This window comes from Myotis brandtii, unplaced genomic scaffold, assembly GCF_000412655.1.
Source record: "Myotis brandtii unplaced genomic scaffold, ASM41265v1 scaffold463, whole genome shotgun sequence".
NCBI classification, from domain to species: domain Eukaryota; kingdom Metazoa; phylum Chordata; class Mammalia; order Chiroptera; family Vespertilionidae; genus Myotis; species Myotis brandtii.
This window is the reverse complement of record NW_005367694.1, coordinates 1,853,553-1,876,004: the sequence shown is the minus strand read 5'-3', so window position 1 is coordinate 1,876,004 and position 22,452 is coordinate 1,853,553. Positions and strand designations below refer to the sequence as shown.

At 54.8% G+C, this 22,452-nt stretch overlaps 1 protein-coding gene across 1 annotated transcript in view; it reads left to right on the top strand.

The window, feature by feature from the left end:
- The window catches only part of PI4KA (phosphatidylinositol 4-kinase, catalytic, alpha), an 86,038-nt gene extending 64,606 nt beyond the window's left edge, over positions 1 to 21,432 (top strand). The window contains exons 30-54 of the mRNA XM_005875507.2: positions 378 to 534; positions 796 to 923; positions 2,925 to 3,083; positions 3,406 to 3,557; positions 5,341 to 5,448; positions 6,064 to 6,191; positions 7,202 to 7,321; positions 7,484 to 7,563; positions 7,670 to 7,863; positions 8,798 to 8,888; positions 9,409 to 9,576; positions 10,822 to 10,875; positions 12,324 to 12,444; positions 13,120 to 13,249; positions 13,677 to 13,747; positions 15,459 to 15,531; positions 15,614 to 15,684; positions 16,828 to 16,937; positions 17,314 to 17,418; positions 17,509 to 17,634; positions 17,884 to 18,004; positions 18,424 to 18,583; positions 19,272 to 19,361; positions 19,844 to 19,927; positions 20,975 to 21,432. Of these exons, the coding sequence (XP_005875569.1) occupies positions 378 to 534; positions 796 to 923; positions 2,925 to 3,083; positions 3,406 to 3,557; positions 5,341 to 5,448; positions 6,064 to 6,191; positions 7,202 to 7,321; positions 7,484 to 7,563; positions 7,670 to 7,863; positions 8,798 to 8,888; positions 9,409 to 9,576; positions 10,822 to 10,875; positions 12,324 to 12,444; positions 13,120 to 13,249; positions 13,677 to 13,747; positions 15,459 to 15,531; positions 15,614 to 15,684; positions 16,828 to 16,937; positions 17,314 to 17,418; positions 17,509 to 17,634; positions 17,884 to 18,004; positions 18,424 to 18,583; positions 19,272 to 19,361; positions 19,844 to 19,927; positions 20,975 to 21,026 (2,853 nt within the window). The 3' untranslated portion in view covers positions 21,027 to 21,432. The remainder of the gene's footprint in view (positions 1 to 377; positions 535 to 795; positions 924 to 2,924; positions 3,084 to 3,405; positions 3,558 to 5,340; positions 5,449 to 6,063; positions 6,192 to 7,201; positions 7,322 to 7,483; positions 7,564 to 7,669; positions 7,864 to 8,797; positions 8,889 to 9,408; positions 9,577 to 10,821; positions 10,876 to 12,323; positions 12,445 to 13,119; positions 13,250 to 13,676; positions 13,748 to 15,458; positions 15,532 to 15,613; positions 15,685 to 16,827; positions 16,938 to 17,313; positions 17,419 to 17,508; positions 17,635 to 17,883; positions 18,005 to 18,423; positions 18,584 to 19,271; positions 19,362 to 19,843; positions 19,928 to 20,974) is intronic.
- The last annotated feature ends 1,020 nt before the right edge of the window (positions 21,433 to 22,452 follow it).

Genomic DNA, 22,452 nt, shown 5'->3' with positions numbered 1-22,452 from the left:
GGAGAGACACATACACATTGACTGGTGGCCTCCCACACGTACCCCAATGGGGGCTGGGAATCAAACCTGCAACCAAAGTATGTGCCTTTGACCGGGAATCGAACCTGCAACCCTTCGGTCCCTGGGCCGATGCTCTAACCATGGAGCCAAACAGGCCAGGGCTCACACACATTTCTAAAAGAGAATTTCCCCAAAATCTCTGAGCAGTGGTAGCATCGCTGACTTCAGCCTGTCACTCTGCATGCATACCGTGGGCTCTAGTTTGGGGCAGTGAAGCATCCTTTGGTCCTGCCTTGATTGTGGTTAGGTGACTGCCGGGGCCTCACCCATGTGCCTGAGTTACGCACGCCTCTGCTGACATAGCATGCTTCTTGTAGGTGTATGGAATGATTCAGTTCTCCGATGCCACAGGCCAGATATCTGACCTGAACAAAATGATGGTCCAGGAGCTGAACACAGCACTAGACCTCAGTAATCCTCAGCCCTACACACAGGCCATGTTCAAGCTGACAGCGATGCTCATCAGCAGCAAAGGTAAGGGACCAGCCCTGTGGACCTCTGGGCTCGTTTATAAACAAATTGGTGGCATCCATTATCCTTAGTGAATTGGAGTTCTGGCTGAAGAAAGAGCTGGAGCTCCCCCAGTAGAGATCCCTGTGGCCTCCCTGGTGGGTAGAAGTAAAGAAAAGGCCATCGTTGTCCCAGCTGATGCTGACTGACTATCTTGCTCACCTGGGGAGGCCATGGGGTTTTTAGCTCATGTTCAAGGCCTCTGAACAGTGTGTTTGGTTCCAGATTGTGACCCACAGCTTCTCCATCATTTGTGTTGGGGTCCCCTCCGGATGTTCAATGAGCATGGCATGGAGACTGCCCTGGCCTGCTGGGAGTGGCTGCTGGCCGGCAAGAACGGAGTGGAAGTGCCGGTAGGACACCGGGGTCATCTAAGGGTGGGTGGGGTGAGAGATGGAGAGAGCTTCTCCTCAGCTGATGAGCTTGGAGACCCTGGCAAGCCCTTTACCCTCTGGGGCTTCAGTCTTCTTATGTGTGAGAGTGTGGTTTTTTAAAAAAATATGTTTTTATTGATTTCAGAGAGGAAGGGGGGGAGAGAGAAACATCAATGATGAGAGAATCATTGATTGGCTGCCTCCTGCACGCCCCCTTCTGGGGATCGAGCCTGCAACCCGGGCATGTGCCCTGACTGGCAATCGAACCCGGGACCCTTCAGTCCGCAGGCAAACGCTCTATCCACTGAGCCAAACCAGCTGGGGCGAGAGTGTGATATTAATGCCTGCCCACAGGACTGTCATATGTTAAAAGCATGCCAGTGGTGCCTCGAAGTTGTTATTTTTCCAAAGCTCAGTAGGGGGAGCCATTTCTCTGAGATTGGAACACCTATCAACATTGGAAATGGTTGTGTTTGTTGACAGGGATACTTCTCTGGGACTGCTAATTTTGGGAGGAGCAGCCTTCCTTGTGTCCGTTTTTCTGAAGTTGCTACTGGAGTGGGCCACAGGGGCTTGCCTTAGCTGTCCCCTGCCCACACTACCTAGAATGTCACATACACCCTCATTCACGCTCCCGAGCCTCTTCATAGCTGTTTTCCCCTTAGCAGAGATCAGGGTCCACTGTCTATAGCTTGCTTTTCTCGTCATCTCTGGCCCCGCAGTAGACTAGGTGGATGTGTTTGTCTTGTTCATACTCCATTCCCAGAGCCTAGAAGGCCCTGGCCAGAGGCAGTGACCAGGACATGCTTATCAAACAAATGAGTGATTGTGCTTGGGCTCATTGGTCCTGGTGGCCCTGCCATTTCTTCATATATTGCAGGAGTGGGGAACCTTTTTTCTGCCAAGGGCCATTTGGATATTTATAACATCAATCAAGGGCCATACAAAATTATCAACTTAAAAATTAACCTGCTATATTTGGTCAAAAATTTAATTAACTCACCCCTAATACCTTATCAGGGCCAGAACGAATGATTTATTGGACCTTATACGGCCCACGGGCCGGATGCCCCCGTTCCCCCACCCCCGATCTATTGTAACACTTACATATCTCTGCAGGAAACAGAAACCAAGAGCAGTGCCTTGACCAGTGGGAGCTTGTTCTTCTCTGTTGTGGGCAGTTTGTTGATATCCCAGGCCTGTTGTCTGCAACTCTGCACCTTTAGTGTGGACTTTGTGCCTCAGGCAGGAAGGAGGGCAGAGGGCCAAGGCAGGCACCACTTGCCATGCCCTTCCCCAGGGCCTCACTCAGTTGATGCCCACTTGCTCATTAGTGCTAATGAAAACCTGTGGCTACCCCAAACAGCAGAGGCCTGGATGAGGGTACTTGTGACTGGCCACTTGGCCACCCACACAAAACCATAACTTAAGGAAGAAGGAGGAAGTAAATGCTGAGCAGAGAGCCAGGATGTCTGCCCCAGGCACCAAGCCTCAGTGGCCACCACTCTGCAGGTGGGTCTGGACGCCCTTGAAGGAGCTGCCTGGTGGTGTCAGGCCAACAGGGGAAGCTGTTCCCCTGCCGAACCCCTTGCCCAGCCCAGTGGCAGTTGCAGACTCCACTCACCCTCCCCAGTTATTCTCCAGCCTGGTTAGTGGCATGAAGGCATTTTGCAGGGTCCGTGTAGGGTGGAGAAAAGGAAATGGGTTCTGGAGCCAGAATTCAGCTCTGCCCTTGCTAGTTCACAAGCAGTCCTGGCTGCCACCACACAGAACATGGCCTGGCAATAGTTCAAGAATGGACTTCATGTTAAAAAAAAAAAAAAAAAAGCTAGGAAGTGGGATCATAGATCACCTTTTAGTCATACTTTCCTTGGTCCATAAACTTTGTTCAGTGAGCATCTGTTCCTTTTATAATAAGACATAATTAGTAAGCACCTTTCTGTGCTCTGTGAGGAGCTAACAGTCGTTGTGTACTTGCAGTTTTTGCGGGAGATGGCAGGGGCCTGGCAGATGACAGTGGAGCAGAAGCTCGGCCTTTTTTCTGCTGAAATAAAGGAAGCAGACCCCCTGGCAGCGTCAGAAGCAAGTCAGCCCAAACCCTGTGCCCCAGAAGTGACCCCTCACTGCATCTGGATTGACGTATGTGCCTGGACCCCACTGCCTCTCTACGCCTCTCCAGGCTCAGCTGTGCTCTGTCCGCCGCCTCTAGCTACAGGGGTGGGGGCTCCCCCTGGGGTCTGGGGCCCAGTGAGCATGGGGCTCCAGGGTTAAGATTGTCTTACCTGGTGGGGGAGGGGGTAAGATAGGCTGTTTTGTTCCAGCCCCTGTCGGCTCCTCCCTGTTTCCCTGAGACCACCCTCCTGAGCACTCCTAAGCACAGAGCCTCTCCCACCTGGCTGAGCTGGCTCTGGGATGAGCCAGCCAGGCCCCGTCATGGCAGCGTATTGTCCTTGCCTCTTAGTTCCTGGTGCAGCGGTTCGAGATCGCCAAGTACTGCAGCTCTGACCAAGTGGAGATCTTCTCCAGCCTGCTGCAGCGCTCCATGTCCCTGAACATCGGCGGGGCCAAGGGGAGCATGAACCGACACGTGGCAGCCATTGGGCCTCGCTTCAAGTGAGGGGCTCTCCTCTTGTAGGGGGGGCTGAGCTGCTGGTGCTGCGGGCCCTCTCCATGGGGCTTTCCCCTGGTTGGTCATTTATTCACCAGAAACTGACTGAGCTCCCAGTATGTGCACAAATGACCTGTCCCAGTGCACCCTTCAGGGCTGGGGAAGTCGGCCATTGTTCTGTCCACAGCAGGGGAGTATCCAGGAAGCTGATCCACTCATTGACCTGGGGCAGCCAGATGTTGGGCAGCCTTTCTAAATTGGTTGGGGGTGGGTGGCAGCAAAGTGGTGTCACCATTCTGGTGACATAGTGGTGAATGAAAAATAGCATGTGGTATCCTGACTGGTGTGGCTCAGTTGGTTGGGCATCATCCCATACACCGAAGTGTTGCTGATTCGATGCCAGATATGGGCACATGCCTGGGTTGCAGGCTCAATCCCCATAGGGGACATGCAGGAGGCAGCCAATCAATGTTTCATTTTCACATCAGTGTTTTTCTCTCTCTCCATCCCTCTCTCTCTAAAAGTCAATTTTTTTTCATCTTAAAAAAAAATAATAGGTGGTGTGACAAGGTCAGGCCAGGGAGCCGGCGGTGACTTGGTCAGGTCATTTCTGATCGTGCCAACTACATGCTAAGTCCTGTGCAAAACACCAGACATATGAGGGGAGGGCGCATAATCCCCTTTGGGATGTGTGGCCTGGTGGGGGGCCTCAAGCCAGGTGCTATGACCGGGGTTGCTCTAAACATAGCAGGAAAGGCCAGGGTGATGTGGGGAGGAGAGGTTTGAGCTGGACCTGCAGGTGCTGGGTGGTCAGATGGAAGGTGTGGAGCCCCCACCTGGGGTATGCCACTTCCCTGCCTACCTCTTCCTGCTGCCCACTAGTGATGCCAGCTCCGTCTGCCCCTCCCATGAGCCCCAGACCCGCGTTCCTGCAGCCCACTGGGTGCTGCTTAGGCTGTGCTTCTCAAGCCACTTCGAGGAAGGGCTAGTTCTTTTTTCCCTGCTTTTAAAATTGCCACCGACCTATGCTTTTATAAGATGCAATGAGAATGAGCTGCTAGAAAAGGTCCCACATAGCGGTGTGGAATTGCTATAGAAATGATTAGGTGCTTCCTCTCTGTTCCTGTACTTGACCTTGTCACAGACCAGCACTGTCTGTAGACACTTGTTCAGGAGCCCTGACCTGGCAGAACCAAGCCCTTGGTAAATTACTTTTTTTTTTAACTTGAATTAATTGTTCTGCCTTCAGAGTACCTGTAAGTGACTGCATCTTAGGGAGTAGGTGTTGTTTTTATTAATGCTGACCTGAGAGTATGTTTACAGATTTTAGAGAGAGAGGAACATCGACGTGAGAGAGAAACATGGATCGGTTGCCTTCGGACACATCCTGACAAGGGATTGAACCTACAATCTATGTATGTTCCCTGACTGGGAATCGAACCCACAACCTTTTGGTGTACAGGACGACACCCGAAACAACTGGCCAGGGCTCAGGGGGTAGCTTGCAGATTGTTAAACTGAAGCTTATGGCCAAGGCAGATTAACACATTATTAATTGTATCTCAACAAAAGTGAAGGTTTAAGAAGAACCTTTCCTGGGACATTTTGGGTACAACAAACCTGTGAACGATAATCACCTGACTGATGCCGCCGTCCTGGCAGCCTAGCGCTGTCATTTGGAGACGTGCCCTAAGCGCAAGAGCCCAGTGGTTTGCAGGGTGGACCCGGACCCCACAGAGGTTTGGTCCAGGCTGCGTAGCTTTGACTTGGCCCCTGGTTCTCTCTTAGACTGCTGACCCTGGGGCTGTCTCTCCTGCACGCTGACGTGGTTCCAAATGCAACCATTCGCAACGTGCTCCGGGAGAAGATCTATTCGACTGCCTTTGACTACTTCAGGTACTCCCCGCACTGTGCTGTGCAGTGTCCAGTGACAGCCCAGCTCCAGACCTGCCTCTGGTTGTCCCAGGTCCCCAGAGGTCATCACGGGAGAAAACGGTTTGCCTGGTTATGCCACCAACCTCATTCAGCAACCCTGACACCCTGGATTTGACTATCCCAGCCCTGTGCTGTGTTTCCATGTGCGTACTTAGCCTCCCTATGAGATGAACAATAATTCAGTTCAATTGACTTAAGAGATTAAGTGCATCCTTTTAACTTTCCAATTACTATGAATGGTTATTGCACGAAGAATTGCAAATACCTGCCTCCTGGGGCTTTGCAAGTATGGGTGTTGTTACATGGAAACAGCTGTGGTTGCACAGCCTGCCACAAGTACACCATTCTGCCGAGAGCTGGAGACATTGCTGAGGATAGTGGTTGAGGTGGTCATGAGAGGGCTAGAGAGCGTCACACTTTCCCGTGGGGGTAGGATAGTTTTCCTGATCAGGAGCTCTGGGCTAACCTCTCATCATTCAGGTATCACTGGTGTCGCCTCTCACTGCGTTATAATGTGCTGCCTTCTAGTCCCTGACTCCAGGCACTCAACCCTTGTCCTCTTGTGGTTGTTTGAAGTTGTCCCCCGAAGTTTCCTACTCAAGGAGAAAAGAGGCTGCGTGAAGACATAAGCATAATGATTAAATTTTGGACGGCTATGTTCTCAGATAAGAAGTACCTGACTGCCAGCCAGCTGGTTCCCCCAGGTGAGGGCTGTTGTGAGCAGTGCAGCTGCTCACGGGTGGTGGGGCTGAGGTGTGGGGTAGGGGCAGTGCAGGACAGAGGTGTGCAGTGGGCAGCCCTGAAGGAGCCAGGTCAGAAGAGCACTTAGGGCCCAGCTGAGGCCTGGCCTTGGCCGTGTTGCACAGTCACCAAAGGCCTGAAGCCTGCCTGGCCACCACTTCTCCAGCCCCCGCTGAGGAGCAGAATGAACAGATGCCATCAGCGTCACTTCTCCCAGCACCAGCTCGGTTTACAAGCACCTGCTGCATATCTAACAGCCCATATTGGTAGAAAACAATCAAATCGACAGGTGATTTCAACAGGAGGGAATTATGGGAGCATCCCTCAAGGAGAGGCACTTGGCCCCCTGGAGTTGGGGAGCCAGGGACAGTTTTCTGGGAGAGGTAACATGTGAGCTGAGTTTCTGAGAATGAATAGGAGCTAGGCAGGGTGGATGCGGGTGAGGGGTAAGGAAAAGGAGCAGCAAACCTCCAGAAGAAAACCACGTTCTTATTCTCGAAGCATGGAGCCGATTACACACCATAAACTAGATGAGTGGAGTCTCTGCAGCCAGACCCACAGCTGACAACCTGACTGCCAGGAAAAGGAAAGCAAAAGGAAAAAGCAGGCACAGTGATTTCCTAAGTCAGCTTCCTGGCTCCATTCAGAACCAGGCAAACAGCCCTTATCATCTGCCCCCCAGGTCCCCTCGTGTACAACACAGGGCTGGAGATCAGATAACTGCCGTCATTTATCAAGACGACTACCATATTTATTTTATTCTATCTTAAAGGCTAGGGGTAAAAAAAAATAATAAAGGCTAGGGGAAAGATACAAATTTTAGTAAGCTTTTCATCTAGAACTTCTCAGATGTCTGGGTTAGTTTTGCAAAGCCGTCATCAGCCATGTGTCCCCCTGCTCTTCCACTGATTGCCTTATCTCTGGTGAAAATTCAGACGCCTCATTCTAGAAGCAACAATGTCTTTGCCCACAGACAATCAAGACACCCGGAGCAATCTGGATATAGCTGTCGGCTCCCGCCAACAGGCCACGCAAGGCTGGATCAACACCTACCCCCTGTCCAGCGGCATGTCGACCATCTCCAAGAAGTCAGGTCAGTTGAAGGTTTGCTGACAGGTTCCTCAGGTCTGAGAGTCACATCCTGCCAGCTCAGATGGTGGACAGAGCGCTGAAAGACAGCTTCCCCTGGGTTCTGGAAACAAAGGGTGGGCCGGTGACCTCCAATGAACACATGCGTGCTCCTCTTTGCTCCCAGGCATGTCCAAGAAGACCAACCGGGGCTCCCAGCTGCACAAATACTACATGAAGCGCAGAACGCTGCTGCTGTCCCTGCTGGTAAGGCACCGCCCACCGTGTGCCCACAGCACCAGGGAGGAGAGGGGAGCAGAGCAGCATGTGGGCACATGCGGAAAGCGCATCAGTGTCTGTCTCATCTCACCAGGCCACCGAGATTGAACGTCTCACCACGTGGTACAACCCACTGTCAGCCCCAGAGCTGGAGCTGGACCAGGCCGGGGAGAACAGTGTGGCCAACTGGAGGTCCAAGTATACCAGCCTGAGTGAGAAGCAGTGGAAAGATAATGTGAACCTTGCATGGAGCATCTCTCCTTACCTGGCCGTGCAGCTGCCAGCCAGGTGGGCCCCCATCACACCTGTTTGACAAGGGCTTTGCCAGAGGAAGGCGGCCTTAGTGCGGAGAAATGTGACATGTCATCGTCAGGGACCGTTGGGGAAGCAATATTAGCAGGCTGGTCCTCCGCCCTGGACATTCACCCAGTCCTGTGCAGTGGGCACACAGCATAGACTCCTGCCTAGGGTACCCCAGCACCTGGAGCCCCAGGAAGTCACATCAGCACATTCAGGCCCCAGTCTTATCCGAGGAGGAAAGGAAGTGCATGGAGGCTACCACTTCAGGGAGTCGACCTGGGAAGGGTTTGGGTTTGTTCCTGGATGTTGACTCTCAGTGGCAGGCTCCCCAGAGGAGGCAGCCAGCAGCAGAGGGAATGTGAACTCTCCCAGGGAAGCTCTCACAAGGACAGGGCTCTTGGACTGAGAGGGACTTCCAAGGCCCTCACACTCAATCCCACCAGAGGGATTATGTTCCCCCCATGTGGATGCTTTCCCATTAGCCCATACTTGCCTACTGACCGCTTCCTCCTCCTGGTTCGAATTCAGTCCTCTGGATCAGGACCACAGCCTGACAGTGTTTATAGAAAGTCTGTCTTGTGTTAACCTGAAAACTTCCACCCGCCCTGCCCTCCCACTTGCTAAGAAGCCTTCTGGCCCGTGGATGGGTCCCTTTGGGGGCCAGGTCCAGGGGGTGTTCTGAAGGCAAGGACAGTAAAGGGAGGCATCCTTTGAATGGTGAGATAGGATAATTCCTGTTGGAGATAGTTCTGGCATTTTATCATAGTCGATCATAATACTGCTCATTGTAAACATTTGTGTTTGGAGTTACCAGTGTGTCAGTAGCTATAGCTGGGATTGATGTGCATCCATGCAGTTCAGGGTTCCCTTTGGCTCCTCTTCTGCTGGTGAGGCCATCCCATCCATCCCTCTGTGGCCGTAGGTTTAAGAACACAGAAGCCATTGGCAGTGAAGTGACCCGTCTGGTTCGGTTGGACCCAGGAGCCGTTAGTGACATTCCTGAAGCTATCAAGGTAATCTACAATAATAAAAGCGTAATATGCTAATTAGACCGGACATCCTTCTGGATGACCTTCCAGGTGAAGACGGAGCTGCAAGGGAAGCCCGGGTCCCGGGTGCCAGAGGGAAGCCAGTGCCGGCAGCCAGGGGAAGGAAGGCCTACTCTTGCATGAATTTTGTGCATCGAGCCTCTAGTGTAGTATGTGCTGGTGGGTGGGTTCAAAATGCACAAAAACAGAATGGTCTCCAGAAAAGCCTGGAAACCAGAAATATGACAGAAACCTTGTGACCTCGGTGATATAATGATTTTTCTAGTTTCCTGTGTTTTCCACTCCTATGAAGCATTTATGTTATTGAATGTGCTTCACCCTAGTTGAAATTGTGCTGTTGTACATAACTGTCAGAAGCCTTTACCACTTTGTTTTAAATGCTTTATAATCATCACTTTTCGGGCCATCCTTGTGATGTGGGTTGGAGTTGAGTATTTCCAGATGGGCCCCAGGGACTGGCCAACCATCTCCGTTTCCTTCCCAGTTCCTGGTCACCTGGCACACCATCGACGCCGATGCACCTGAACTCAGCCATGTGCTGTGCTGGGCGCCAGCGGACCCGCCCACGGGGCTCTCCTACTTCTCCAGCATGTACCCACCGCATCCTCTCACGGCACAGTATGGGGTGAAAGTCCTGCGGTCCTTCCCACCGGTAAGCTCAGCCCTTGGCCTCAGTGGGACTCCCCAACAGTGTTCAGGTGGAGAGACGAGAGACAGGCTTTATTTCAAACCCAGATGTAGGCCTGATTAAACATTGGTCTATCTTAGCACACCCTATATAATGAAAGCCTAATATGCAAATCAACAGCGGAATGACCAATAGAACGACTGGTTGCTATGACATGCACTGACCACCAGGGGGCAGACGCTCAACGCAGGAGCTGCCTCCAGCCTGCAGGCCCCAGGCCAGCCAAGGTGGTTGCTCCGCCAGTCGCCCTGCAAAGGGAGGTGACTGGTGATGGTGGTGGCGGCAGGGGCGAGGCTGGTGAGCAGACGGCACCAAGCTGGCCAAGGTGGGTGCCAGTGGGGCCCCCCAATCGCCCCACAGATTGGCCCTGATTATCAGCCAGGCCTAGGAATCCTACCCATGCACGAATTTCATGCATTGGGCCTCTAGTGTCTTTATATTTCTGTTTAGAAGTAGTCATAGAAGATAGATTTCGTTCTAATTCAGATGTGTTTTACGTGAGCAGACGGCACCAAGCTGGCCAAGGTGGGTGCCAGTGGGGCCCCCCAATCGCCCCACAGATTGGCCCTGATTATCAGTCAGGCCTAGGAATCCTACCCATGCACGAATTTCATGCATTGGGCCTCTAGTGTCTTTATATTTCTGTTTAGAAGTAGTCATAGAAGATAGATTTCGTTCTAATTCAGATGTGTTTCCTAGTTATATTTCTTTTTAAGTGTCTGAGTTAAAAACAAAGTTTACTTGAGTTGGTTCCAGTTGTAGCCATACAGGCTCATGGCCCAATGACCCCACATGACAGGCAGTGACAGGGATTTGGTAGAATGCTTTGGAGTCTGAATTAATGCAGCTCCAGCCCACAGGCCTGCTGTAACCTCGGCCCTTATTCCCAGGTAGGCCCCCAGCAGTGAACACAGGTGGGCCTTCTCCCCTTGTAGGCACGGGAGCCTTGTTCCTCTTGCTTTTTCTCACTGACAATGTGTTTTGAGCCATTGGCCATTTTCCTTGCTGTCCTCTGGGCTTTCCCAGGTTCTCAGTCCTGCTGTGGTCTCCAGCGAGGACAGTATCCTGGAGGCTGAGTGACCGCACGCCAGTCCCAGGTTGGGACGGGGGATCCTGGGGCGTCCATCCATGTTGAGTTGTTCTCACCTTTCCTAGCGGTGAGGATTGCCCTCCCTCTCTGAGGTCATGATCACTTCTCCTCATTTGCAGGACGCCATCCTGTTCTACATCCCCCAGATCGTGCAGGCCCTCAGGTATGACAAGGTAAGGCTGTGCCTATGCATGCTGTTCTCTTCACCCTGAGAGCTGTGCGGGGCGCTGAGGAGGGAGCCCTTGGCAACAAGGACATGCCGTCCAGCCTTCACGCCCAGCCTGGTGATCAGGTGTGTTCCCAGCCTGTCTTGGGAGCAGGACCACCACCTGTGACCACTGTCCCCGAGCTCCTTTCACACCCATCCCCGCCATGGTTGTCACCAGTGTCCATGGCCAGGAGGCCCCCACTCACCCCGAGGCCCGTCTCACTCTGCAGTGTGAGCAAGTTCTGGAAGTGTTCTCAGCCTGCCCTGGGTTCCCACTCGTTGGATGCGGGTCTCAGCAGGTTCCCTGACTCCCTTGTCTCGTCAGTGGGAAGCGGTGAAGATGAGATGAGATGATGTATTCGTTTGCAAGGGCTGCCGTAGCCAAGTGCTGCAGACTGGGGTCCTAAACAGCAGAGATGTATTTTCTCACAGTTCTGGAGGCTGGAAGCCGGAGACCGAGGTGTCAGCCGGGTTGTTTCTTCAGAGGCCTCTCTCCTTGGCTGGTAGAAGGCTGTCTTCTCCCTGTGTCCTCACATGGTTGTCCCTCTGTGTGTCTCTTCTGATGAGGACACCAGTCAGATTGGATTAGAGCCTATCCTACTTACCTCTTTTGAACTTAACCCCTCCTTAAAGACCCATCCTAACTACAGTCACATTCTGAAGCACTGGGGGGAATACAGTGCAGCCCGTAACAGCGCTCATGTACATAAGCTGTCTGGCACAGAAAACCACCATGTGGGTGACCACAGCCCAGAGCCCACATGGTCCATGCATCAGGTCAGCGCCCGTGTCTGAGGACAGCAGCAGCACCTGCTTCTCCGACACTGCCAGTCCTGCTCCCCGATGCCCTGTGCCAGCCTCACTTTCCCCACTGCATCCCGCTGAGCCCTGTGGCACCAGCCCACAGTGTGTAACTCCCACTGCTCCCATCTCCATAGCAGCTGTGAGCACAGTGGCTGGTGTCCCCACAGAGGCTTTCTTCCCCTTAGATTGGAAGGATGCTTCATCTCATTCCAGAGTCCAAAGTGCTTCTAGGATCACAGCCAACCTCTCCTGATAGACTGAGTCTTGCCTTAGCTTACAGATGAGTTTTAGTACCCAGCCTACTCATTCCTCATACTTGACAACAGTAAAAATTGGTGGCAGAGTCACAGTTCTTAGAATCCAGGGGAAGGAACAGAGGAGACAAAAGCTAACTCATTCCTGTATTGCAGACCCACCACCTGGGGGCCCCATCCAGCCCACTGGCCAGCCAGCCAGAACTTGACCTGGCCAGTGGGCTATGCTCACTGCAGACCCAAGAGCTGAGCTTGTCCACTGCTGGAAACCATGGAGTCTGCTCCTGCTCTGGGTAACAGTCTCTCCTGGAGAGAGGCTCCAAGCCTGGGCTGACATGACCTTGCTGTCCTGCAGATGGGCTACGTGCGAGAGTATATTCTGTGGGCAGCATCCAAATCCCAGCTCCTGGCGCACCAGTTCATCTGGAACATGAAGACGAACATCTATCTAGATGAAGAGGGGCACCAGAAAGACCGTGAGTCTTCTGTCATCTTCCCTCAGGTTTCCCCCCATCGTTAAACCCCACCCCCCACAGCTGCCCCAGCCTGTAGCCCCTCTACTTCCCGTCCTTTGGCTGAAACACCACACCTTTAACACACAGTGGGAGCAGGTCCCCACCCATCATGAAGCCTTTGCTAGCCCACCCTGCAGATCCCCTGCCTGCCCCATGGCCCTGCCCACCTCCCCACCCCCCAGGCACTGGTGAGACCCTCCTGCTCGGGCTGAGCTGCTGCTCCCTGTGCTTGACCCAGTGACCCCATGTGAGAACCAGGGCAGCGGTTCTCAGAGACTTTAATCGTCCTCACATCCTTAAAACTGACTGGGTTCAAGAACTTTGGTTTACATGGGGTTAGTCGGAGCAGAGCCATGAGAGCAGCGCCAGGAGGCGCCAGTGAGCACCCGCACCCTTCGCCCCACTGCCTGTGCACAGCCTCACAGGAGTCAACACACTGAGGCAGGCAAACGCCTCTGGTGTGATGCTGACTGGGGGGGTCACTGAGAGCTTATCGGGGACTCCCAGGCGTCCGCAGATCTCACTCTGATGACGGCGGATCTAGGTGCCGGGGAATGTCCAGACTGTAGTGCAGCAAACGTGCATGTTCCTCGGGGCGTTTCTGTGGCTCAGCTGCCCTCTCACTTTCTCTGTCAGCCGACATCGGTGACCTCCTGGAGCAGTTGGTGGAGGAGATCACAGGCTCCTTGTCGGGCCCAGCCAAGGACTTCTACCAGCGGGAATTCGACTTCTTCAACAAGATCACCAACGTGTCGGCCATCATCAAGTAAGCACACTCCTGCCTCCCGCTCCTGGGATTGCCTGGGTGGTGTGAGTCAACAGGTGGGTGGCAGTCTCTGCTCTCTTGACAGTATAGCAACAGGCACAGCCAGGCAAGCTTCAGAAAACATCTTAGTTTCATTCCAGATACTGTCCCACAGTCGAGGCCACTCTGCTCTCTCCTAGTTCAGAAGGAGCCCAGTTAGGAAAGCCAGACTCCTTGGTGCGCCCACTGTTAAATGACTCCCCTCGCGAGGAGTGCGGGGCAGGAACTCTGTGCTCCTGGAGGAACTGAGCCCAGGAGGACCTCCAGGAGGAGCTAGAGCCAGGAAGCGACAAACTGAGAGGGTGGCCGGACAGGGGGGGCCCTGGGACCCCCGAAGTCCTACAGGCCAGTTCCCACAGAAGACACAGCATTTCTGCCTTCTTCACAGGCCCTACCCTAAAGGAGACGAGAGGAAGAAGGCTTGTCTGGCTGCTCTGTCTGAAGTGAAAGTACAGCCTGGTGAGCAGGAGGCTGAGGAGATGGGCCTCCTTCTGCAGGGGTGCGGGCGGGGTGAGGGGGCATGAGACCAGCAATGGGGCTGGCCTCCAGCCTGGGCCCTGGGTGCCCCGAGTGCCCCTCCCAGAGTCTGCCCCTGCCAAGCTGGGAGCTGCTTCTCAGTGAGTGTTTTCTTTTCCTTGCTGCCTGTGGCTTTTCTAAAGGTCAGTCACTGTCCTCAGCAGCTATTCTAGAAGGTTCCTGAACTCCAATATAACAGGAGCAGTGCAGGCCACACAGACAGAGGGAATGGGGTGGGAATGGGGGCATCAGAGGTGTGTGAGGATCTGTCAGGATGGGGGTGCCCATGTGCCTGATGCCTGTAGCTGTTAGGGAATTTGAGTCCAGTGGTCAAACCTGTGCTTTTTCAAGTCAAGGTGCAAATCCAGGCTTGACTCCAGAGCTCTCCATTTTTTTTTAATTTTTTTTTTAATTTCAGAGAGGGAGAGGGAGAGAAACATCAGTGATGAGAGAGAATCATTGATTGGCTGCCTCCTGCACACCCCCCGCTGGGGATCAAGCCCGCAACCCGGGCATGTGCCCTGACTGGGAATCAAACTGTGACTTCCTGGTTCATAGATGGATGCTCAACCACTGAACCACACCGGCCGGGACCCAGCTCTCCATTTTTTTTAACCACTGGTATAGATTGGTACAGATTTATTAAAACCCTGAGCGTCCTATGCAAACGTTCACACCAGCTGGCCTCAGCAAGTTTGCCCTATGGGGCCTCAATTTAGCTCTTTCCTTGGCTTGTTCTGTTGAGCTCCTGCCCTACTCGGCACGTACAACAGCTCAGCTTCTCACGTCCACAGGGGCCTCCGTTTCCCTCATCAGTGAGTCCCCTGCTCCCCACAGACCGTGCTGCTGGGGCTTCTCCTGGAGGCACTGGGGAGCCAGTGGGCTCTAGAGCAGAGGAGTCGAGATCACATCTGTGAGAGAGGCTAGAGCTGGCAGATAGAGAAGGGTGAGAGGAGGGACGAGACCTTGTGGTCCTGGTTTGCCCTTTTCCCCCGGTAGGACAGCCCATCTGCAGCCCACAGCAAGGCCTCACTTTGCTCCCAGGAGACCCAGTCTTTCCTGTTCCAGGGCCCCTCCTTGAAGCCCACCTCCCGGAGCTCTCACATCACCCAGGGGCTCGGGGAGCACTCCCCCAGGGCAACTGCCAGTTCCTGGCCAAGAACGGGTTTCTCTTGTCCTCCTACCTGACATGTGTGCGGAGTGGGGAGCTACTGTTAGTGGGCTGAGTCCAAGAACTCAGGTGAGCAGGGCAGGGCAGAAAGCTCCTGCGTGGGTCCTCTGAGAGCGGGCCCCGCGCCAGCACGGGGCAGCACGCATTCCCTGCCTGTCAGCTTAATATTTAACCAACGTGCCATGTGGCCCGGCACAGGGAGAAGACAGGCTGAGGGCTCAGTGCGTCCTCTTGGAGAAGCGTCTCCCGGAAGCGGGTGGCTCCTTTGTTAGATATCAGGAAGGACAGGGAGAGATCACAGAGCCGGAGGACAGACCTTTCGTGGCCATGGAATAAGCGTTATCAGCGCACAGAGGAGGACTGGAGGCCCTGGGCGCCCGCCCGTCTGCAGGGCGACTCTGCACGAGAGCTGTGTGTGGCAGTGGGCGGTGTGCCTGCGTTGTCACACTCGGACACCCTGTGACTTGTCCTCTCTCCCTGCAGGCTGCTACCTGCCCAGCAACCCTGAGGCCATCGTGCTGGACATCGACTACAAGTCGGGGACACCCATGCAGAGGTGAAGGCCGCCTCCCTCAGCCTCGCCTGCCTGGGCTTCCCGTCGGCTGTGTCACTATGCACTTCTTTCTGTTGTCTTGCAGCGCTGCCAAAGCTCCGTATCTGGCTAAATTTAAGGTGAAACGATGTGGAGTTAGTGAACTTGAAAAAGAAGGTCAGTGGAGAATTTCTGTGTTCTGGGATCTAAGTATCTCCCCTTGCTAATGCCACTTTCTTTAAAAATTTTTTTGTTAATAAATTTTTATTGCCGCCCCTAAGAGGAAGGAAGAGGGAGAGGGAGAGATAGAAACCAATCAACTACTCCTGCACACCCCCTACTGGGGATCGAGCCCATAGCCCAGACTTGTGCCCTGACAGGGAGTTGAACTGGTGACCTCTTGGTGCACGGTCGATACTCAAACACTGAGCCACACCAGCCGAGCTAATGCCACTTCTTCATTATGTTTAGTTTGTTACCAGCGCCCATGAGAGAGAATGGCCGTCCACCCATTCATAGTGCGGCCTCTTATTTGGGGATGGCACAGAGCTCATGTGCAGTGACAGAGACCCCTAAAGGTTGGCCCCAAAGTCAGCCCAAGAGATCTCTTCTAGAGACAAAGTGGCCAAGGCTTTGGGAGGAGCACTCATCTGCTCAGGCTACCATGCAGGTGACCAGACTTGTAGCTGCATCCCTCCAACCTCTGCCTCTGTCCTCACCTGGCTTTCTCCGTGTGTGCCGTGTCCAAATTCCCCTCTTCTGATAAAGGGCCCACGCTAATCTGTTGTGGCCTTGTTCACTCGTTTACATGTGCAAAGACTCTTTTTCCAAATAAGTCACATTCTGTGGTTTCTGGTGGGCGTGAATTTGGAGGGGATGATAGTCAACCCAGTACAAGGGATGTGGCCCCAGCCAGTGCAAAAATGTGGGTTCCTTGGCCTTACCTGAACCCTGGCCACCAAGTCCTCCCAGGCACCCAGGGTACAGACACACTCCCTTGCCCCATCTCACATGCCCACCACTGACCCTAGGCACACCTGCAGCGTCACTTCTAGTGAAAAGCAGCTCTGTCTTCAGTTCCATTTAAGTGTAAATGTTTCTAGGAAAAGCCCCCAGGCCCGATGACTCCCCCAGCTGCCCCCAGACTTTGCTGGGCTCTCACTGACACGACCCTCCCCCACCCCCGCCCCAGGGTTTTACAGTAACAATCCCACGGTTCCCAGGCTCCTTCGGGCACATGAGCAGGGTGTGCACTGGCATCTTCAGAGGGCCTCTCGCTGCCCTCGGCTAACAGGCAGCCTCTTCACCCACCACACGTAGGTCTGCGGTGCTGCTCAGACGCCGAGGACCAGGGCGGCACACAGGAGGCCGATGGCCAGAAGATCTCCTGGCAGGCGGCCATCTTCAAAGTGGGAGATGACTGCCGACAGGTAGGGGCCAGGCCCCGGTCAGGCTTGGGGAGGTGCCTCACAGTCGGACCTCACGCGCACAAACACAAGTCTGCTTCTGTTGGGTTCAGATGCTGCAGAGCAAACCAGGGCCTTCTCCCAACCAGGGCCCTTCCAGGGAACCTCCTGCTCTGCACCCACCAGCTGCCCAAAGGGAGCTGCCCTGAGGTTGGGTGCCTCTTACTTTCACCCCCCACCAGGCAGTGTGGCTCAGCCCGGTGCCTGGTGGTCAATGAGGCCAGGCCCTTCGCTTTCCTGCTCCCTGCAGCCTTTATCCCTCTCTCACTGGGCAGGGGCCCCAAGAGTCATGTGAGCTGGAGAAGGCTGGCCCTCTACCCTGTGTCTCCTTGGTTCCCAGGACATGCTGGCCCTGCAGATCATCGACCTCTTCAAGAACATCTTCCAACTGGTCGGCCTGGACCTCTTTGTCTTTCCCTACCGAGTAGTGGCCACTGCCCCCGGGGTAAGTTCCCCGCAGGAGCCCAGGCAGCTGCCTGTAGGCCTTTGGCAAGAGCGGTCAGCTCACAGCCTGGCACCTGGCCTTCCTCCCTAGTGTGGGGTGATCGAGTGCATCCCCGACTGCACCTCTCGGGACCAGCTCGGCCGCCAGACAGACTTCGGCATGTATGACTACTTCACACGCCAGTATGGGGACGAGTCCACCTTGGCCTTCCAGCAGGTGACCAGCAGGACAGCTCCCAGACTGGGCTTGTGTGTGCTCTCCACCCTGCCCCTCAGGGTGACCCTGCTTCCCCCTGTCCCTGCTTGTCTGAGTCCTCCTACATTTCGGGGTAAAACCAGGGCACCCAGCAATCTTCTTTGGTATTTAAGAAACCCTCGAAATGGACTCCCCAGGAGAAAGCTAATTCATGGAAATGGGAGGGGCCTACTGCCCTGCACCAAGGTTAGCACAGGCTCTCTCACACAGGCGCGGTACAACTTCATCCGCAGCATGGCCGCCTACAGCCTCCTGCTGTTCCTGCTGCAGATCAAGGACAGGCACAACGGCAACATCATGCTGGACAAGAAGGGCCACATCATCCACATCGGTCAGCCGGCCCCGCGCCTCCCTCCCTTCCTCTCCTTTCACCCCTGGAGCACGGGAGGTGCCGGCGTGCTGGAGCCCCCAGCTGGGGAGGGTCAGGGTCAGGGTTCAAGTCCAGTTTTGAGAGTTGAGCTGTTGGGCACTGGGGGTGAGAGTAGAAACTGGGGCCATGTGGCGTGGAGAACTCTGGGGTTGGAAACCAAAGCCAAACTCATCCCCCCTAGGCGCTGGCCTCTCTGCTATGGCCTGGCTCCCGCCTCTGCTCACTCCTCTCTTCTGCCTGTGCTCCCCTCGCCCCTAAGTAAACATGACCTGCGGCCACTCCTGGGGATGGGCAGCTGGTGGCTCCCGGCCCTGGCTGAAGCACACCCATGTCTCCCTGGCATCTGATCCCATCACAAATGACTTCTTGGGGTTTTGCAGACTTTGGCTTCATGTTTGAAAGCTCGCCAGGCGGCAACCTTGGCTGGGAACCGGACATCAAGCTGACAGATGAGATGGTGATGATCATGGGAGGCAAGATGGAGGCCACGCCTTTCAAGTGGTTCATGGAGATGTGTGTCCGAGGCTACCTGGCCGTGCGGTGAGCCCTGGGGAGGAGTGTGGACAGCCTGGCACCAGTCCCGGGTGCCACTCATGCAGTGCGGCCAGACCCGAAAAGGTCCCTTTGTGGGTGGAGGGACTGAGGCTCAAAGAGAAAGAGGGAGGCGCTGGAGGCCACCTGGTAGCCCAGGGCCTTGCTTTCCCGTCGCCTCTCTCTGCCCACCTGTGCCAGTGTCTTCTGCCCCAGGCATCAGTCCAGCCACGTCCTACAGCCTCCTGGGCTGGACTTCCCTTGTCAGTGCCTGAAAGGCACCCCACTCGGCACCCCACTCACCCAAGCCCGAGCACCTGCCACGCAGGCTGCATGCCGAGCCGCCCTGTCCTGGTTTCAGTGTCATGTGGCCAAGGCCCCACAGCCGTGTGTGCTGACACTTGGCCTCCAACCCAGTCTGTCAGAGCCGTCACACCCCCTCGTGCGCACCCCCTTAGAGGAGGGTCAGGCACCCTGCGCTGCAGCTGCACTGCCGCCGTGGGGCCCAGAAACCACGCTGGGGTCTCGGGCGGGAACCAGAGCACAACTGCTCAGTCTGCTGGGGGCTGTGAGCCCCCCGGAGGCTGCAGGGCCGCCCTGGAGAGACGTGAGAGGCGGCAGAGAGATGGGGGGAGACGGCCGGGCCACAGGACTGAGCAGGGCCACCCCACTCACCGGCCTCTGTCTCCCTCCCCAGGCCCTATATGGATGCAGTCGTCTCTCTGGTCACCCTCATGTTGGACACGGGCCTGCCCTGCTTTCGTGGTCAGACAATCAAGCTCTTGAAGTAGGTCCTGGGCAGACACATAGGCCATTTGGGGGAGCACTTCCCCCCCAGGTGGGACCCTCTTGAGAGGGTGTAAATTTGATTCTCATCAAGCTGAGTGCTCTCCTTGGAACCCCAGAGCAGACAGGGTTCTGGGGTGAGGCACCAATACCAGCCACAGCTGAGGGCACCCCCAGAAGCCCCTGCCTTCATCAGGGTGCAGTGCCATCCCCGCGCCCAGGCTGCAGGGGCGTGGCCTGTGCTAGTCCTCCCTCAGCCGCGGGGCCCCTTAGCCCAGGAGGTGCTGGGAACAGTGTCCCCACATTAGTCCAGGCCTGGCCCTCAAAACTCCCCAGGAGGGAACATCCCTCGGGCCTGACCCTGCGCCGAACAAATCCCTGGAAGTGCTCAGGTTAGTCCTTGGGCAAGAGCACATCCTGTGGGGAGGGCAGCCTGGAGGGTTGACTCTGGCAACAGCAGCCCTGACACAGCCTCTCTGCCAGGCACAGGTTCAGCCCCAACATGACTGAGCGAGAGGCCGCGAATTTCATCATGAAGATCATTCAGAGCTGCTTCCTCAGTAATAGGCGAGTCCTCCCCTCCTGCCCCACCCACCACACCTCGGTGCTCTCCGGGCACCTGTTGGGACTGTGCCTGGGCCAGGTGACAAGGAAGCTCGCCTGGGAGACTGTCCCGAACACCCTGAAGTGAGCTCTCAGGGTTACGGGGTCCTGGTGGGAGGGGCTGGGATGTACTGAGAGGAACACCCAGCAGGGCCTGAAGGCCAGAAACCATGCCCACCTGAGGCCGAGCCTGTGAGGCCAAGGGAGCCACAGTTGAAAAGGGCCTCACGGGAGGTGTGCAGGCCCAGCAGGGCCGGGTGAGAAGCATCAGCAGGAGGAGGAGGGTGGGACGAGCCACAGGCGTTCCGTGATAAAACAGTGGAGCTGTGAGGAGTGGGTTAGGATTCTGGGCAGAGCCCACGAGGTGCAGAGACTGCTGGAACCTGAGAACTGGTGCCCAGTGGGTCCTAACAGGAACAGAAAGGGTCAGATGGGCGCTGGCTGGGCTGAGACAGCACAGGAGCAGCGCCATGTGGTCCTGCTGACGAGGAGCAGAGAAACGGGAAGTAGCTCGAGGTGGGATGGGGAATGACATGAGTCAGCGAGAGAGGTTTGGAAGGCAATACAAGGAAATACTTCTGATGTTTGTTTTGCTGGTGAAATGAGGTAGGTGGCCAAGCACGGCATCACTCATTTGGGTGCCACATACCAGGAAAGGTCTAGAGGGGCACCTGGCACAGGGGCAGGGCAGCCTGGGCCCCGGGGACCAAGGGCAGGCGTTTGGCTGGGGAAGGGCCACCCACTTAAGCCCTCATTTTGGGCCCATTGAGCGAGAGGAGAGATGGCCTCAGAGGCCAAGCAGATGGGGGCACAGCGTGGCTCGCACGGCCATGGCTACTGGTGGGGAAGGGATGTCCCAGGCACAGGAGGGGCTGGCAGGAGGCAGAGGGGCTGCAGTTTTAGGAGAATAATGGGACTGAGGTGCAGCTGTTAGGGCGAAACGACATGGAGGGCTCAGGGCACCAGACTGGCAAGGGCTCCTTACAGCCTCCTTTAACTGTCGGCCTTCAGGAGCCGGACCTACGACATGATCCAGTACTATCAGAACGACATCCCCTACTGACGCTGCTGATGGAGCACCAGCTGCTGTGGGCCCCCACCCAAGCCGTTCGCAATCATGGAGCCCTGTGAGCCCTTCGTTGCCCCACCCGCCGTGTGACAGTGAACTGCCAGTAGCCCTGTCATTTCATCCAATGGAGTTATTTTTATAGACAAAAGTACACCCTGCAGAGCTTGGCCACCGCTCCTTCCCCTGGCGTGGACCACGTGGCGTGAGACCAAAACGACCGACAATCACCGAGGGCACCGTCTCTGCACGGGTGGTACTTCGTTTGCACTGAACACATTCCCTACCTGTCTTATGTCATAGGTACATGAAGTATTTTCTTGTGTATTAAAAAATTATATTCAGCTCACTATTTAACCAATGTGAAGAAAATAAAAACCAACGGAAGTGCTGTTTGAATGGATGATCAGGTTCCTTGTTTGGTCTCAAGGGCACATTCAGCTGAACAGTGATTCCTGGGTGTGCAGGGCAGAGAGTGGGACAGTGTTTCCTCAGAGACGAGGTGAGTCAGGGCCAGCCAGCTGTGGAGCCCGCACCCACAGGCCTTCCAGGGCCCCTCCCAGCTGGGCTGCCACCCAGAGGTGACTCACCACATGCAGGTGTGCTGAGAGGAACCGCGTTTTCCCTAACTGCTCTCCAGCTCCAAAGCTGTCTCCACTCGGGGCTCCTGTGGAGGCCACTGGCTGTCCTGTCCACGTCGCTCCTCAGTGCAGGCATCGCTCAGTGTCCTGCTTTGCTCTAGTCTCTTCCTACTTCCCTGTTGTTCATGTTCAAGTGCGCCTTTGTGCCACTAGCTCCTAGCAGCAGCCATCTACTCCCACTCACTATGACCCTCTAATTAGTTCAAGCAGATAAGACCCAAAAAAAAAATAAAAAACACTGGCTGTCCTGTCCACGTCGCTCCTCAGTGCAGGCATCGCTCAGTGTCCTGCTTTGCTCTAGTCTCTTCCTACTTCCCTGTTGTTCATGTTCAAGTGCGCCTTTGTGCCACTAGCTCCTAGCAGCAGCCATCTACTCCCACTCACTATGACCCTCTAATTAGTTCAAGCAGATAAGACCCGAAACAAAAAAACAAAACAAGACACAGAACATCTAGAAATAAGTCACTAAAATTAAAAATCCAAACGATTGGTTAAATAGCAGATAAGATATAGGTGAAGAGCAAACTAATCAATGAAACAATGAAATTACAAAATATGAAGCAGAAAGAAAAGGAAAGTTGAATGAGAAGCTCCAGTCAACTAGTGGGATTCCAGAGTTGGTGAAAAATACAAAAAAGAAGCCAATATGTAAGTTAAAACAAACTTTTTAAAATACTGCATTAAATAGCTGACCTGCATGGCTCAGTGGTTGAGTGTCGACCCATGAACCAAGAGTTCGCTGGTTCAGTTCTCAGTCAGGGCACATGCCTGGGTTGTGGGTT